The sequence below is a fragment of the Haliotis cracherodii genome, unplaced genomic scaffold, assembly GCF_022045235.1.
Source record: "Haliotis cracherodii isolate W230 unplaced genomic scaffold, xgHalCrac1.p SCAF_10, whole genome shotgun sequence".
NCBI lineage: Eukaryota > Metazoa > Mollusca > Gastropoda > Lepetellida > Haliotidae > Haliotis > Haliotis cracherodii.
This window is the reverse complement of record NW_027266265.1, coordinates 29,255,373-29,273,062: the sequence shown is the minus strand read 5'-3', so window position 1 is coordinate 29,273,062 and position 17,690 is coordinate 29,255,373. Positions and strand designations below refer to the sequence as shown.

At 39.0% G+C, this 17,690-nt stretch overlaps 1 protein-coding gene across 1 annotated transcript; it reads right to left on the bottom strand.

Annotated features, from left to right (window-relative positions):
• Positions 1–5,795: 5,795 nt before the first annotated feature.
• LOC139454268 (serine protease 1-like) lies at positions 5,796–17,386 on the bottom strand. The gene is made up of 7 exons (XM_071235881.1): positions 16,925–17,386; positions 15,295–15,480; positions 14,580–14,751; positions 13,288–13,418; positions 12,121–12,273; positions 8,568–8,716; positions 5,796–7,383 (listed from the first exon to the last, which is right to left on the bottom strand). Exons 1-7 carry the CDS (start codon positions 16,995–16,997, stop codon positions 7,207–7,209), a joined length of 1,041 nt encoding a protein of 346 aa, XP_071091982.1. The 5' UTR covers positions 16,998–17,386; the 3' UTR covers positions 5,796–7,206.
• Between the last annotated feature and the right edge of the window lie 304 nt (positions 17,387–17,690).

The window sequence follows — 17,690 nt, the reverse complement described above, 5'->3', positions numbered from 1 at the left end:
ATGTACCGATGTGGTGAATCGAGCGCTTCAACCACGAGAAGCTAGAACAAACTGGGAATATGAAGATGAAATGTAAGGATACCAACATACCAGGACTGAATGCTTTTCATTTAATACGCTGAACATCTAAAATGAAATATATATGAATTTGAAAAATGTTTTCACCAAAAGTACCTGCCCATAGATCTCAACTTTAAGGGGATATTTACAACCAAAATAACACAGAATATTACTACAGCTATCTGCTATGCCCAGGCTAACATTATTTACTAGGAGAAAGACATCTCGAAAAATTGCATCCGGATACCTGCCGGATACCTGCCGGATACCTTCAGCAATGTTCAATTTTCATGGTTAGTTTCCAATATATTTTTAGGTGTTTCACACTTAATTGAACAAAATGCACCCCCCAAATTGTGACATGTTTTGGGAAACTCAGAATGAGGTATCCGGTGCCGGATCCCTGGACACCCAGATTGAGGTATCCGGTGAGGTATCCGGTGCCGGATACCCGGATTCCAGGTGACATACTTTCAGGTGAGGTGTCCATGCCGGATACCACGGATCTGGTATCCGGCAAGGTTTCTGCTACCGGATACCCGGACGCGTTTTGGGTAAGTGTCCGGTGGTATCCGGCAGGTATCCGGATACCGGAAACTGCATTTTTTTTGCTGTGCAGGTTATGAAACCTTTGACAAGGTCACTAGAGGTCATCGACTTTACTTTGTAATCATCCAGTCAAACGCAAGGTATTTTCAACTGTTACTGTAACAGATGTTGAATATTTCTTTTGCGGTACAGGTTCCTTAGCGCTTACAAAAAAAAGGATTAAATATTTGTCGGCGAGGGTCATTTTGGTTGCACCAATGGCTTGGTTGAGAGTCATCGCTCCCTGGCGTGGAACGTTGTTTACAATATTAATCTCTCGATTCCATTATTTACAGGCTGCCGTCATAATTATATAATATAACTGGGATATTGCTGAGTACTGAGTTAATCAACACCAGATAAACCACGTCAATTACAGTAAATAAAGCCGTTTACTTCCAGGAAAGTAGAACCACCTGATGGACAGAAACCAGTTAGATATGTACTGTATTCTGTCAAATACACATTTCTAGGCGATGAGTTGAAGATGCATGCCTTTAAAAGTCGGTTTCAGTCAGTCATATTGAAATGCCCTCAAAATGTCTATTATAAAACCTTGTGAAAGCTTTACTGAAGCCTTGAATGTTGTAGTTTGTATTATCATGACGTCACAATGCAACTACCCCAATACTGGCACGCGGCTTTGCCATGACGTCACATTAGCGGCTTTATATTGACAGTGGTAACAATAAATACAAATATTATCAATGATATATAAATTGTTTTTTAAAGGGAGTTTACACTATTAAATGTCTCTGTAATGAAGATGATATAATACCCTTCAATTAACTTAAAAGAAGATACCAAATTAAAAGCAAAATTATTGAATATTACCAGGTTCTATCAAACATACCAAAATCCTGGAAAGATGCTATTAGAAATAATCACATTATCTTATACAATCAACATTTAAATACAACTTTGATGGACTTACTTGAAGCGCCTAAAGGCTCCAGATATTTTTATGATAAGACTATAGCTACAGCAAATCTCCCAAAAGTATGTGAAAAATGGGATACCAGTCTTGACTAAGATATATCATGGAAGGATGTTTTTTTCAGATACAGAAAATGTACAAAAGATGTAAAATTACTTGATTTTCAATATAAATTTATTCATCGCATCATCTATACAAAGAAAGAATTGTTTAAAATGAAAATTATCGATGATGACCTGTGATCTTTTTGTGAAACTGATACTGAATCCTTGCGTCATGTATATTGGGATTGCAAGCATGTTAAAGAGTTTTGGGCCAAAGTAGAATGTTTTCTGAATGCAAAACAATTTACGTTTACATAATGCTCTGTTTTACTTAGGTACAACTCTAACATTCTGTTAAATCACATCATATTGGCATGCAAAAAATATAAACATGTATCAAGTTATAATAGAAACAAATTGTCACGTTTTTAACGAAAAAGTTTTCTTTATCCTTTCGATGCATGGCATCAACAGTATTCATTCTGGGAATAGCGACTATGCTTGTTGTAAGAGGCGATTCGCGGGATCGTGTGGTCAGGCTCGCTGACTTGATACACGTGATCGTGATCCCAATTACGTGGATCGATGCTCATGATATCAATCACTGAATTGTCTGGTCCAGACTCGATTTTTTACAGACCACCGCTGGCGGCGTTAAACAACAAACAAACAAACGAACATTCCTGGAAAATCTTAAATTTTATTTTCCTTCCAGCTGCGCATCTGTGTATGTGAGCACTTAAGGTGATGCAGGTCTCAGACGTTAACCACTTTGGCGAAACCAACGAGCACAAACCTAGAAACATAATCGGGGCGAACCGGGATTCGAACCCAAAATCTTAGCTTTGTGGCATGCCCAAGGGACGCAACTCTGCACAGCGAATCCCGGCGCCTTAGACGACTGGGCCACCCGTGCCCCCATATGTATGGCTGAACATAAGTGATGACACAATGTGTCCGCGTCATAATGTAACCTGTAACTGAAATTCTGAAGATAAAACTGAAACATGTAGGAGAACAATTCCTGTCGTGTGATTGTTTTGTAAATTTCTTTCATATATGTGCAACTGTACTCTTGTGAATTTCACCTTAACATATATACGGGTATATATGGACACTACAATATGTAGTTTTGTAATCAATAAACAACAATATAATATAAGTGTTGAAGTGGCATTTTATTTACAAGTTCATGTTTAGGAAATAGATACACTTGTAAAAATATTGAATGAGGATGCTGATGTCTGTTCTATCAACTTTTTAATGATGCTTAACAACAACACGAAATCTCTGTACCTCACTATGCTTTACATATACAGATAAATTATTATAATGTCGTTGCACAATTTCCAAACTTTTATTTTCGAAAGGGACACACTTGAACCAATTTGGGGGTCAGTGTTAAGTATATGGTATATAGTGGTCATGGAAGAAATACACAATCAGTATATATTGGTATTATCACAACAGTGGAAAATATCGTTGGTTTGATAAAAGGTAACGACGAAAAGTAACTGTGCTTCATATCAAGTTCAATTAAAATAAATTTGTCCTGAAATTTAATAATACATATTCATGAATACACCTCCTCCACTTAAAGGCCATGCCATGATTCACAATTTGCACGCGCATGTTAATGCACGGCGCACTATTTGGATGTTTGTGATTTTGTTGGGGGCTTGATACTCATAAACGTCTTTTTTTAATGTGAGCAGCTCAAAATGATTGTTTAGCTATCAGGTGCTCATATGAAAAACAACAATTTTGTTCAACCCTGAATAACGCTTACGCAAAAACTAACGTCTAATCGTCGTGGGAAGGCTGCAAACGGGAATAGCGCAAAACGAAGATGCCAGACATTTTAATGTTTATCGAAACACAGTATTGTCTCTTTGGAGACGTTATCTACAGCAGGGTAACATTCATGACATGCCACGGGCCGGCCCTCCACGTGTTGCGTCACATCAACAAGACAAGATGTTCGGTTGGTGCATCTACGGAATCGATGCAATTCCTGGGTTGAGCACAGCACCATACGCAAACGATTGACGGAGCATAACATCCGGTCCCAATGTCCAACAATTTGCCAATATGTGCTTCCAGGTCAACGTCAGGCACGCCTGGTTTGGTGTAGACAGTATCTGATGTTCAGAAAACAAATCTGGGCTAGTAGAGTGTTTACAGATGAGTCCAGATTATGACTGTCGTGCAAGAGTCTACAGGCGTCCGGGGGTACGTTTTAGCGACGCTTGCGTTACTCAACATCGTCAGTTTCGAGGTGGAACTGTAATGATATGAGCTGGTATCACAGCTCATGGGAGGACACCAGTCACCATTTGAATGGCGTACGCTACCGGGATCGTTCGAGGTCATTTCTTACCCTTTGCCCAAATGCAGTGACATAACACCGCGTTGTAGCAACATAATTCCCACCCTCACGTTGCTGGTGTTATAACGGACGTTTTGAGGCAACAAAACATTGTTGTAATGCCCTGTTTCTGCAGACCTGTTCTGCGGAACATGTCTGGGATGAGGACGCACACGACAGGATCAGAACCAGCCGGAAAAACTAGCTCAGTTGGACCAATCTTTGGTTACGTTTGGAACAACATCAACCAGGCTGTTTGCAACCGCTGCCTATCCTGTTTCAAACGGTGGTCACACCTGATATTGACATTGTTAATTGAGTTACACCGCACCTGTTTCAGGGCGTGTCAGCTGTTACAAGGTATCAGTCGTATCAATGAATATCATATTTATTTATGATAAAACATTGATCAGACGAATGACCAAATATTACGTTGCTATTTTTTAAAACAACATTTACACCACTATATTTGAGGCACAGTTATTTTTTTCCGCTAGTATATTATATCTAATTAAAGATATTTTGATGAGAAGATCTAGATGTCCATAGGAAGAGATTTTATGTTCAGAGTAGTGTCCTTAAACATTAACAATTAAATATCTGCATTCGTTGTGCAAATCTATACAGAACGTTACAAGTGGGGCTGTGGACATATACATGTAAGACACAATCAACATATTAAATTCGATGAAAAGCCGCTTAACGAACATTTACAGTCCATAAACGTGGAACATTGATGCAGGTGCGGTTACATATGAACCGTGCAAAAACTGATGACTTAAATTCATTACAAGTCGCACGATGGTGAACTGAGGCAGCTGCAGTGAGGTAATATCTGACGGAAGCTGTTTTCGAATTCACTGTCAGATTGTTGTAGTGGAGAACAACGTACTAATTTAGTCCTTTTTAGAGACTGTTGTAGTGGAGAACAACGTCCTAATTTAGTCCTTGTCAGAGACTGTTGTAGTTGAGAATCACGTCCTAATTTATTCCTTGTCAGAGTCTGTTGTTGTGGAGAAGTACGTTCTAATTTAGTCCTTGTCAGAGGCTGTTGTAGTGGAGAACCACGTCCTAATTTAGTCCTTGTCAGAGACCGTTGTTGTGGAGAAGTACGTTCTAATTTAGTCCTTGTCAGAGGCCGTTGTAGTGGAGAACCACGTCCTAATTTACTTCTTGACAGATGCTGTTGTACTTAAGAACCACGCCCTCATTTAGTCCTTGTCAGAGACTGTTGTTGTGGAGAAGTACGTTCTAATTTAGTCCCTATCAGAAACTGTTGTAGTTGAGAATCACGTCATAATTTAGTCTTTGTCAGAGACTGTTGTTGTGGAGAAGTACGTTCTAATTTAGTCCTTGTCAGAGGCCGTTGTAGTGGAAAATCACGTCCTAATTTACTTCTTGACAGATGCTGTTGTACTTAAGAACCACGCCCTCATTTAGTCCTTGTAAGAGACTGCTGTAGTGGACAGCTACGTCCTTATTTAGTCCTTGCCAGAGACTGTTGTAGTTGAGAACCACGTCCTAATTTAGTCCTTGTTAGAAACTGTTGTAGTGGAGAACCACGTCCTAATTTAGTCCTTGTCAGAGACTGTTGTTGTGGAGAAGTACGTTCTAATTTAGTCCTTGTCAGAGGCCGTTGTAGTGGAGAACCACGTCCTAATTTACTTCTTGACAGATGCTGTTGTACTTAAGAACCACGCCCTCATTTAGTCCTTGTCAGAGACTGTTGTTGTGGAGAAGTACGTTCTAATTTAGTCCCTATCAGAAACTGTTGTAGTTGAGAATCACGTCATAATTTAGTCTTTGTCAGAGACTGTTGTTGTGGAGAAGTACGTTCTAATTTAGTCCTTGTCAGAGGCCGTTGTAGTGGAAAATCACGTCCTAATTTACTTCTTGACAGATGCTGTTGTACTTAAGAACCACGCCCTCATTTAGTCCTTGTAAGAGACTGCTGTAGTGGACAGCTACGTCCTTATTTAGTCCTTGCCAGAGACTGTTGTAGTTGAGAACCACGTCCTAATTTAGTCCTTGTTAGAAACTGTTGTAGTGGAGAACCACGTCCTAATTTAGTTCTTGTCAAAGACTGTTGTTGTGGAGAAGTACGTTCTAATTTAGTACTTGTCAGAGGCTGTTGTAGTGGAAAATCACGTCCTAATTTACTTCTTGACGGATGCTGTTGTGGTGGACAATCACGTCCTCATTCAGTTCTGTTCAAAGACTGATGTAGTGGAGAACTACGCCCTCATTTAGTCCTTGTCAGAGACTGTTGTAGCAGAGAACTACGCCCTAATTTAGTCCTTGTCAGGGGCTGCTATAGTGGAGAACCACGCCCTATTTTAACACTTTCAGAGGCTGTTGTAGTTGAGAACCACGCCCTCATTTAGTCCTTGTCAGAGACTGCTGTAGTTGACAGCTACCTCCTTATTAAGTCCTTGTCAGAGACTGTTGTAGTTGGGAACCACGTCCTAATTTAGTCCTTGTCAGAGGCTGCTGTAGTGGAGACCACGTCCTAATTTAGTCCTTGTCAGAGGATGTTGTAGTTACGAACCACATCCTAATTTAGTCCTTGTCAGAGACTGCTGTAGTGAAAAACTACGTCCTATTGTAGTCCTTGTAAGAAGCAGCTGTAGTGGAGAACAACGTTCTAATTTATTCACTGTTGTCATGCTGTTATATTTGAGAAAAACGTCAAAACTTTTCATTTTAAGAAACTTTGTTTTGTACCATGTCATAAAGAGGTCATTAGGGTCACACATTAATACACTGGAGCAGTACATCACACATCGCATAGAGCATTTGGTGTGTTCATAAGCTCGAGTTATTCATCAACATTTTTTCAAAATTGTCTATCCAGATCAAGGTTCCTTTAATTGTCGTTTTAAAGTGAGACTCCAAAGTTTCCAAAGACATAGCCTTCTTAACAATTTGATTTAGACGATCATTAGAAAGCCAAATTTGCTTTATTAATAACGACAAGCCAACTGACAAAGGTATTTCAGTAACTAAGAAAGTAATATCACAGTATCATATCTAAAAAATGCAATCATTTGCCATACAATATATGTTTTTCTCAACGCAAAGATGTCAGTCTCTTTACTTATTATAAAAAAAAAAAATTCTTTCACAAAATGAACACTATGGATTTTCCAAAATCTTCCAACACCAACGATGCGCTGGTTGACCTTGTATATCTCCGTCAACTTAATACTCTATGGAGTTGCAAGAATAGAATCAATCCAGTTGCGGAATTGCGCTACATCGGTGTATATAGCCGGGGTATCTTTCTCAGCACAGTTGGATCCCGTTGAGACAAGACCTGCAAGTGTAAACCTCCGTCTGCCGAATCTGTCCATTGTTGAACACATAAGGGGTCCTCCTGAATCGCCCTGAAATGAATAATTAAGGTGATACTTTGTTCAAAGTTAAACGAGTGGGTGAGTTGGATTTGATGCTGCTAAGAACATTTCACTGTCATCATTCCATCAAGGTATGTCAGCTGATTATGGTGACAGAGGATATAGACATTCAACACTTTACAAGACAAAGAGAGCCGGTAAGGTGTTGACAAAAAAAACCCGGATCAGTATCAGGCCCCGAGGGATAAGGGTACCTAAGGGACGTCACTCTGTATAATCGGTTTTGTGGCGCCAAAATCCACTGGGCCATCAATATCCCAAGCATAGGATGATATCAGTTTATGATACATTTATTAATTTGCATATCATCAGTATAATCGGTGTTGTGGCGCCGAAATCCAATGGGGCATCAATATCCTAAGCATAGGATGATATCAGTCTATGATACATTTATTAATTTTCATATCATCAGTAAACAATAACATAACATTATAACATTTATCAATTACTGTTGATGGTCTGTGTTATCCCAAATGTATTATTAGTATAATATACTCATCAGTAGCTAAATCAATTCGCCAAAAGCACTCTTTCTTATCTCTCACCTTTCAACGAACAACTGTTATCGTTACTATTTGATAGTGATTCATAAACATAAGCTCATTGAACAGTCGGAATCATACAACAGACTTTTGGTGGAGATTTCATATCATTGTGGAAAGCGTTTTGTCGCTTTTATCATTATGTTGATGGGGTATACGTTGCAGCCATAAGTTGAGGGAACACGGTGTTCCCTCAAGTTTCACCATTTGTCCATCCATATGTCCTAAACATAATATCATCAGCTGTCTGTAGTCTTCTCGAGTGGGTGAGTGAGTGAGTTGGGTTTAACGCCGATTTGAACAGTATTTCAGTTATTTTACGGCTTGTGAGCGTGACGTGGGAAGAAAGCCCGAATCAATGCAGGTCCTAGGCGTTTACCAAACCCACGAGCAAGGTCATGACAAACCTTAAAACATGATCAGGGATCAGGGATTCGAACCCACGGTGATAGGTTTCTGGCATTCCTGAGGGACACAACTCAGCACAGCGATTTGCAGTGCCTTAAACGACTCGAAACTATTTCCCTGTGAAAGAAAATGTACTACTCGTTCAATGTGAATATAAATATTACATGGATTTATAATATAGTATTAACGGTAAAGGTTACATACACCACACGAGTCGCGTCCTCCTGCAAGAATACCGGCACAATAGTTAGTACTCCTGAAATAGCTCGTCCCAAACTTCTGTGTACAGATGGAGTTGTCCACGATGTCCACGTCTACCTTCTGTAGTATCGCTGACAGGGGAGGATTCAGATCTATAAAGATAATCATAATCAAACCAGTTTATATGCAATGTGTCCCATTTGTATCCAATATTCACAATTATCTCTGATATATACGTACATGTACACTATCATTTTAAAAAAAATGATTACATGTACAATGAAACGTGCTTTCTTTTACCTTCTGGACCTTCAAAACATATCGATTTATCCGTAGCTCGTGACCATTGGAGTTTGGTTATGGTTGTGTTGAAAATTAGTTTCATTTCTTGCTTGTGTGTATGACTTTTGTCGATTTAAGGAAACGATATATTTTATGATAATACATGCTTGGAATGGCTTGTAAATCACCCCTTCCCCACTCACCCACCCCAAATACATTAGAACAAATCCTCTGACTGTTGCCTTTGTTCCAACTTGGTTTCTATCTAAGCTGTCTGTCCGCATACAAGAGTAGTTATTAAGCTGTCAAAACAATACCATGGACTTTGGATTCGGAATTTTATATTTCTATGTCAGGTAGACACCGATGTGAACAGAGTCAAAGTCAAACTTGTTGCTATGGCAACCGAAAAAAATATTAATTTTAAAAATCTAAATATCAAAAGGCACAAGTAGACAACCTTGTCTTTGCGTGTGCACAGTTTCATGAATGAATACTTATCAGTTTTAGAGATATGGTCCAGACAAACACTCTATTACATGTATGAACAGAGTGAAGACCAAATGTGTTGCAATGGACGCTAAAGAAATATAAATTCTTAAAATCCCTAAATAGCAAAAGGCACCATTTGACAAACTGGTCTTTGTGTGTGCACAGTTTGAAGAAAGAATACCTAGTATTAGTTTTAGAGATGTAGTCCGGTTTTCAAGTTATGCTCCAGAAACGAAATACCGGACGGACTGACGGATGGGCAGACAGACCAGATGATAACTATATCCCCCTACATTATTAGCTGGAGAATAAAACTGTACATGTACCTAAATTAAGTATTTCATGCTTTAAAGTTATACCCGTCACTACACATGTATATGTATTTTCTGATTTGAATATCAATACATATATAATGTTTGATTTTATGTCCTATAGGCCTATGGTCTTTGGCGCAATAAACAATTTCAACTGACATTTGGAGTATACATATGGCCATACTTATCAGACATAATCATAAAACACACATCGTCGAGGTACCGTGATATCGATATGACAATGTGTTTCTTTTGATAATGTTTGCTATAACGCTAGGTTATATACTTGAAATATCGTTGCATCAATATGATTAATGGAATCATTAAATCAAATATATTTACTTCGATCGATAGATTGAAAAAAGAACATGCTTTTGTATCAAGAATATATAAGTTTCAGTTACAGATACAAATATATGTTTTATACCTTATACTATGAGCCTGAGTGGTTTTAAAAGAAAACACCTTGCAACAATGTAATTTTTGTGGCAGGCAATTTCTTGTCTTGTTTAAACGGCCTAATGCATAATTATTCTAATTTTTTATTTTTCGGGAGATCAAGGGAAGCTTGGAGACAATTTTAATTTCCAATGCATTCCAGGTTTCTATACGAAACGTTAATACTTTTTAGGCCAGCCAAATAGAATAGAGTAAGGTATTCTGTCCTCTGTATAATGAGTGCACATATATAATTGGTTCGTCACGGGGTTAGGGTTGAACTCACAGTCTGTAAGTGAATAATTGCCAATAACAAATGATGCATATGCAAGAATGTTCACTAAAACGAATTAACAGAATATTGACGTAGGCTCATTGAATACCGAAGTATTTATCGGTTTGAAGATGCCATTATAGCTTGCACCTGTCCACACCTGGCAAGACAGCAGACCAGTGCACCTGCTCAACCACAGGTAGACACACAACATCTGCCTTTAACCCAACATGTACAAATTCAATGGACTAAAGATAAGTAAATGTCAAACCCGCAAATTTCGAGACAGTGTGAATCTGCTTGTTTCTGTTGCATGTATATCTTGGATGAGTCAAGTCAAATAAAAGACGTGGCATTAGGATGCCCCAGCCTTTTGGAAGAACCTTAATCCACAGATGTTGTTTATGTCAATGGTGCCATTCTTTAACGACTAAAACCTCTTATTGCTCACTCACACTCTAGAGGATATTTGAGGAGATTCACAAATCTTTTATCTGCCACATTTATACTCTTGATAATTGCCAAGAATTAATAATTCAGTAAATAACTATTCATGATAATAAAACAGTGCGGATTCAGTTTATGCCAATATCTTTTTAAGTTTGGACTTTGTGTGAGTTCATTGGAGTATTAAACTCATAGAGTGAGGACCAAACCCTATGAATATCCCGTTACGATTACAAGTATTAGTCATCATTGACCATTTGGCCTATCATTGAAGTTATCATAAAGATGTGCCAGATAGATACTGAGGTAAATTTATTTTTAGAAACGGATCCAGGCCACAGTTTGGATGTGCATTTCTTTGTTTTGTTCACTGGGGTGGGTCGTAACGAGGATGTTATTGATGTTCTTGACCTATCCCAGTGTACGCTAAAACGCAAGTTCAAGATAAATTATTATAGAAACGAACTGGGCATGACAATGGGAATCTCTCATGGGAATTTACGTCGTTTTGAAGCATATCCAGCTAATCTTGTCGTGGGATTTGTAACCACGGGTGAGGCTTGGGTTTACCACTGTCACCCAAAGACTAAACAAAAGTCAAAGCAGTGGAAACATCTAACGTCTACTCCAAAGAAGAAGAAAAAGTTTGTTCTATCAGGTGGCAAAATAATGGCTTTGGTTCTCGGGAATTTAAAAGACATCATACTTGTGGACCACATCCCAAAAGACTATTAATTGCCAATATAATAATAATGATAATAATAAAAATGATAATAATAATAATAATAATAATAATAATAATAATAATAATAATAATAATAATAATAATAATAATACGTGCATTGAAAATGCGCCAGAATCCATTCACCAAGTGGATGCTCATAGCGATACACTATTATTACCCCGGTCAATTGATCAGTGAGCACTCGGATTTCATTCTCATCTCCATGGGGAGTATACAACCCAAGCTGCCTGTAAGGCGCTAGAAGGTTAACAGCCACATTACCATCTCATCCTACCATCTGCTTTGGTGGACATTTTTCAACCATCAGGACAAAGATGTGGGGTCCAGGCACTGAAGCATCGTTGGCAGAAGCGTGTGGAACTCGGAGGGGATTATATTGACAAAATAATTAGCATCCAACTCCATCAACTCATTCCATCACATTCAGGTTCTGAACTTCTCAGCCACCCCTCATATGATGTCGATAAACACTTTGGGTTTCAAATACATTTCATGGTATCAAATACTGCATAACACCTTGAAATCTAGAAACATTAATGTTAAAGTAATATACATAACACTCACATGTATAGTTTGTACGTGTCACGCCCCATCCGATCACAGTGCAAGACACTCCGGAAAACCTTCTCCAGGACTCGGGGATACAGATTGGTGTGAGGCACTCATACCGTGAAAAGTCGATTGGTTCATCTAGTTTAATCATTGCAATGTCATCCCCTAGAAAAAAACATCATCATTGCAATAGACTGGTTTGGATAATACATCCATTGCACTTCTAAATGAGATTTTAAAAAGCGTAATTTGAGTACTTACACGTACTAGTACATAGAAACCCAAGAAGTTTGGTTTGACGCTCGGTACTGGGACGTTTACTGCATACATGTATCTGAAGTTGCCTTGCAATGCACCTTTATGTCCATACTTTCAAACAGCTTCCTATGTCACCACATAACGAATGGTGTTTTTTTTTATAAATGACTAATGGCTTTAGGTAACGTATATATTAGTTGCCTATGATAACCTATGATAACTTATGAAAATGTCATTTATATATACACCTGGGAAAAGTAATGCAGCGCTTACTATATATTTCCTTACATAACAGGCACTTATTTAATCGTATCCTGTTTTAATATTTTACAAAACATATTTACTGTTTGCTACAAAGTTACATACACATAGTGAAATACAGAAACAGAATTCGATTATGTAATAAATTGATTTGCAACGGGTCTTTAGCAATAATAATAAGTTTATGGACCCTTTCAATTGCATCTTCTGCTTTGTGCCATACATATGACCATACAAGCGATCATCTGGAGGAACATACGATTTTCTTTTACCGACTGCCCAAGAAGTATCGGTGGTGTCTTTGACTTTTATCAAAATGATATCAATGTAGATATTTCAAAATGATACATAGAAGTTCGAGATATATGAAAAAGAAGGTGTGGTCGGGAACGTTTTCCATGTGTATAAATATGCAATATATTCCAAGGAGACCATCTGTGTCATGTTGGCCATAGGCACTGGCCAAAGAGGATCCGGTGGTCAGGGTCGCTGACTTGGTTGATTGAGCATCGTCTTGCCCTGACGATGTGAACCATTGCTTTCAGGCATTTACATGCCTGGTGCAGCTTCGATTATTTACATGTCGCTGTAATATAGCTGTAACATTGCTGTTTGCAGTGTTAGACAACATTCACGCACTCACTTATATATGACCCTTACTGTAGTACTGGGATTGGTATGTCGACGGGATGAATATTCTGTAATTGCGGACGACAAACTCCGCCTTGGGCCTGTACTCATTCGTGTTGTATTCACCAATAGTTATCGTCAGCTGCGACTTTGCTACGTTACTGAAAGGGTAAACAGATTTAATTGTAAAGTGGCGATAGTATTGGTGATGGCAAACTGTATATCTGAATGGTAATTATCTAATTAACGAAGGAGCACTGTACAGATGTTTTACAAAGAGATAACTCTTTGCTTTTTAAGAACAAACAACAGCCATATGAAATGTCATATTTTACCCGAGAATACAAAACAGGGGAGGCTTTTGCGTTTCTTTGTTTCTTGTTTAACGCCGTACTCAACAATATTCTAGCAATATGACGGCGGTCTGTAAATAATCGAGTCTGGACCAGACAATCCTTTGATTGATATCATTAGCATCGATTCACGAAATTTGGATATGCTGACATGCATCAACCAAGTCAGCGAGTCTGACCATACCATCCTGTTAATCGCCTTTTACGACAAGCATGGGTTGTTGAAGACCAATTCTAACCCGGATCTTCACGGGTCTTCTTTGTAAGTGGTGGAAAGGAACAAACCTATCCTGTCTTCACTGACATTCAGCAAATAAATGTATAAGGACAGCCAATCAAATCTAGATCCGGATTCAATACACGTGTAAGATATTTCGAGAAGTTGTATCATATCTAAACCGAACAATCCGACCATTTCTTTCAGGTTACGTTATTTTCCCTTTCCACAAGAGTAAACATACACATTCTTTTTTTACATAAAACTTTTTTTCAACAGTTGATTTCATAGAGCTAACTTGAATCAGCCTATTTTAATCATCTAGGTTTGATTAAAGTAAATGGAAATATTCTCCCAAATAAATGGAGATATAATGCACATCACGAGTATAACGGGGAATTTTGTATTTGTCAGTGTGCATTCGTTCTTAGCAAGATTTATTCAAGACAATAAAACATAAGTATTTTCTGAACATAATATTCCATTCCTTGTACCATTACCGCTTGTAATATGGGGCGAGGAGTACTTAACACAATACACTGGCTATATAATACACACGATGAGCGGGGATGGTTAAGTAGTGATTACTAATGAACAATACAAATATTTGTCTTGTTGCGATTTTCCGGTTCCTAGAATTATTTGGAGAACAAGGTATTAATTACAATGACTAGGCTTAGTCTTGAAACAGGAACCGGGTCGAGGAGAAAAGTCCCCCTTTAAGCATCTTATCTCAACAAACAGCATCTCACCTCAGGCAGTGACCAGCTGTCACTATATGTCTGCTGTCGATGATGCTGCCTCCGCATGGACTGTTTTCTCTATATATGTACACCATCCATGGAAATTCACAACGGCCAGCATTGGAACCGCCGATAATCCGTGAAGAAACGTCTATACGGGACTGTAGTCCTATCCCGCATTCTGTCCAAATAGGAATACATTATACAATGCACTTAGTAGTAGTAAGTGTTAGTTTAGTGTGACATCACATTGGATACCTATCAGTTAACCACATGTGCATGTACCTCACAACTAAAACCCGTGCTAATCAAGTGTTGTGTGTTATAATTCTTCAAGATCTACAAGAACCAGATCGTCAAGGTTTGTTTGTTTGTTGTTTAACGCAACACTCAGTCATATTCAAACTGGGCCATACAATCATGAGTATCGATCAAAGCAATTGGGATGCATCAACCAAGTCAGCTAGGCTGACAATCCGATCCCGTTAGTCGCTTCTTACGGCAAGCAATAGGTTGCTGAAGATATTCAGGGTAAAGTTTTGGACGAAATTTATTAACTATCGGGACTATTCAGTCAAATTTGTAGGTGAAATCAGATTTGGGTGATCTAATCGTGAAGTAAATGTATGCGTTTGATCATTTCTATATGACATTTCTATTTCCGATTATGTTTAAACTATGAGCACGTTGACCTGATTCCACAAACACGGAAGAATGGGGCTACCTGTGATTACCGGATAGGGGGTTCGAGTGGCAGGGATTCGCGTTGTCGTTGTTGTCGTTGTCGTTCGTTGTGATCTATCTTGAATACAGCAGTAGTTCCTTGAGGGACACAGAATTGGGGCTTGGAACAGAGTGGTAGAACCCGATGGACATATGGTCTGACATTGACCTTGTAGCAAGCGACAAACTGAAACAAAAGATACCATTTTTACCATAATTTACTCTACATGTGTCACCAACCTTTTGTATATACCAATCAGCTGGCAGAAACTGTCATGTCCAACATATATTCATGCGTGCGCGTGTGCGTGCGTGCGTGCGTGCGTGCGTGCATGCGTGCGTGTGTTATTTAACTATCCTGCCATTCATTCACCTGTTGAGATGGGTAAGACGTGGCCCTGAACTGTCGTGTATATGCCATGAAGAAGTTATAGCAATTAGTCGGCAAATTATGAGTGAGTGAGTGAGTGAGTTGGGTTTAACGCCGCTTTTAAGAGTATTCCAGTTATATCACGGCGTGTCAGCTTAATGTGGGAGGAAAGCCCGAAGTGATGCAGGTCTCAGATGTTTACCACTTCAGTGAAACCCACGAGCACGGGTATGGTGCTGACAAACATAGAATCATAATCGGGGCGAACCGGGATTCGAACCCACAATCATAGGTTTGTGGTGTTCCCAAGGGACGCAACTCTGCACAGCGAATCGCGGCGCCTTAGACTACCGGGCAACCCGTGCCCGCGGCAAATTATGAAAGTATGATGGCGTCCCAACGTGGCATGATACAAAGAAATAGGCGTGGACGTCTTTCCACATCGCTATTAAACCTCGTATTTGTCAGCTTAAGCTTTATACAAACTAGCTGGATAAGTCAACATCACATACCCAGAAATACATGTAAGTTCGGGTGAACTTCTCAGCTGTCAAAACAGCACATAAACCACAATCCCCCACATGCATTTAAGACTCCACAAGCATAATGGAACGATAGTGTAATAGATTAATGTAACTGATATGTTTGAATGTATATTTCCATTCCTGTCTCAAAGCTATACCTTGCACTGGAGAGGATTGTCAGAGGTCGACGGACCGCTTAATGACGAAGACATATATCATTCATCATGATCCTAATCAACGAGTCCCTTCTGTAGTTAAAATAATATAATTCAATGTATTCATATTTACATAATTAATTGCATACTTCAGTGAAACGTTTCCAACGTTTGTGTTAGTCGTTTAATTGCAATATGCAAATATATCAATTACACAGGCAGGAGTCAAAATACACCTGGAAATCTGCTTTGCCGTGAAAGTAAATGTCACGTCAACAGTAAGCTCAGAATATATTATGGTAATCGGGGCAAGCTGCTAATGACTTGTGTACTCCCATTGCCCTACTTCATGATTGTGTGTAAATACTGGCTAGCTGACTTCAGGTTTAACTGGAAATAATGAATTCAAACCCAATTTAACACCTGCGGTCTGGATTTACAACAAACAGTGCTAACGCACTGCACTTCATTGCAGTGAAAGAATATAATTCAAACCAAACTGATAGCGATACTACCGACTTTATGTCCTTCACTGCTAATTATTCATATATATTCGTATGGATGACATAAAACAATACTTACAGTTAAACTGTCCATTAGTAATAGAGGCTATATAGGCCAAGAGTAAAACTTGAAACACAGTCCTGGGCAACATGGTGTCCAGGAACCTCTGCAAGACGTTGATCTGTACAGGAGATCACAGATTGACACTTGCGGGATGCACACTTGATACAACACAACGATGCAGTAGCAGAAACACAGTAGAACCGGCAGATAATGTGACAATCATACGCTCAGTCATATAGCACTGGTGACAAGCGTAGGTTTCAGTTCAAGTTTGTTTGGAATTTGTATCCCCTATTGTGTGGGCTAATGTATCGTTGTGTAGCTTGACCGCGTTGGGTTGAGGTAGTTCTACGGACCAAAGGGCCAGTTTGTAATCATGAGAAGACAAACAGGGTATGTGATGGTGTTGAGTTAAGAAAGGAGATTGTGGACGACCTAACATTGTTTGTCCATGGTGTTATAGGCTCATGGCACCTCGTCAGTGTGCAAACCACGAGCTCAATGAGAACGTCAAACAAAGTACCCTTTCACCCAGTATAAAGGGATGTTCTTTTCGAATGACTATCTAACTTTCCTTTGCTTTAATTCAGCTGCCTACGTTAGCGGTGGCAGTTACGGATAGAGAAATACCGCTTTGATTTTGACACGTTTAATGAACCCAGGGCTGTTGGATTCGCACTTTGCTAACCGGTGCCGTTTTTTTCATCTGCAACAAAGGCATTCCTCGTTCATGAAATCACGACACATCTTGCGAATCAGGCCCATTGTGGTGAGGAAAGAT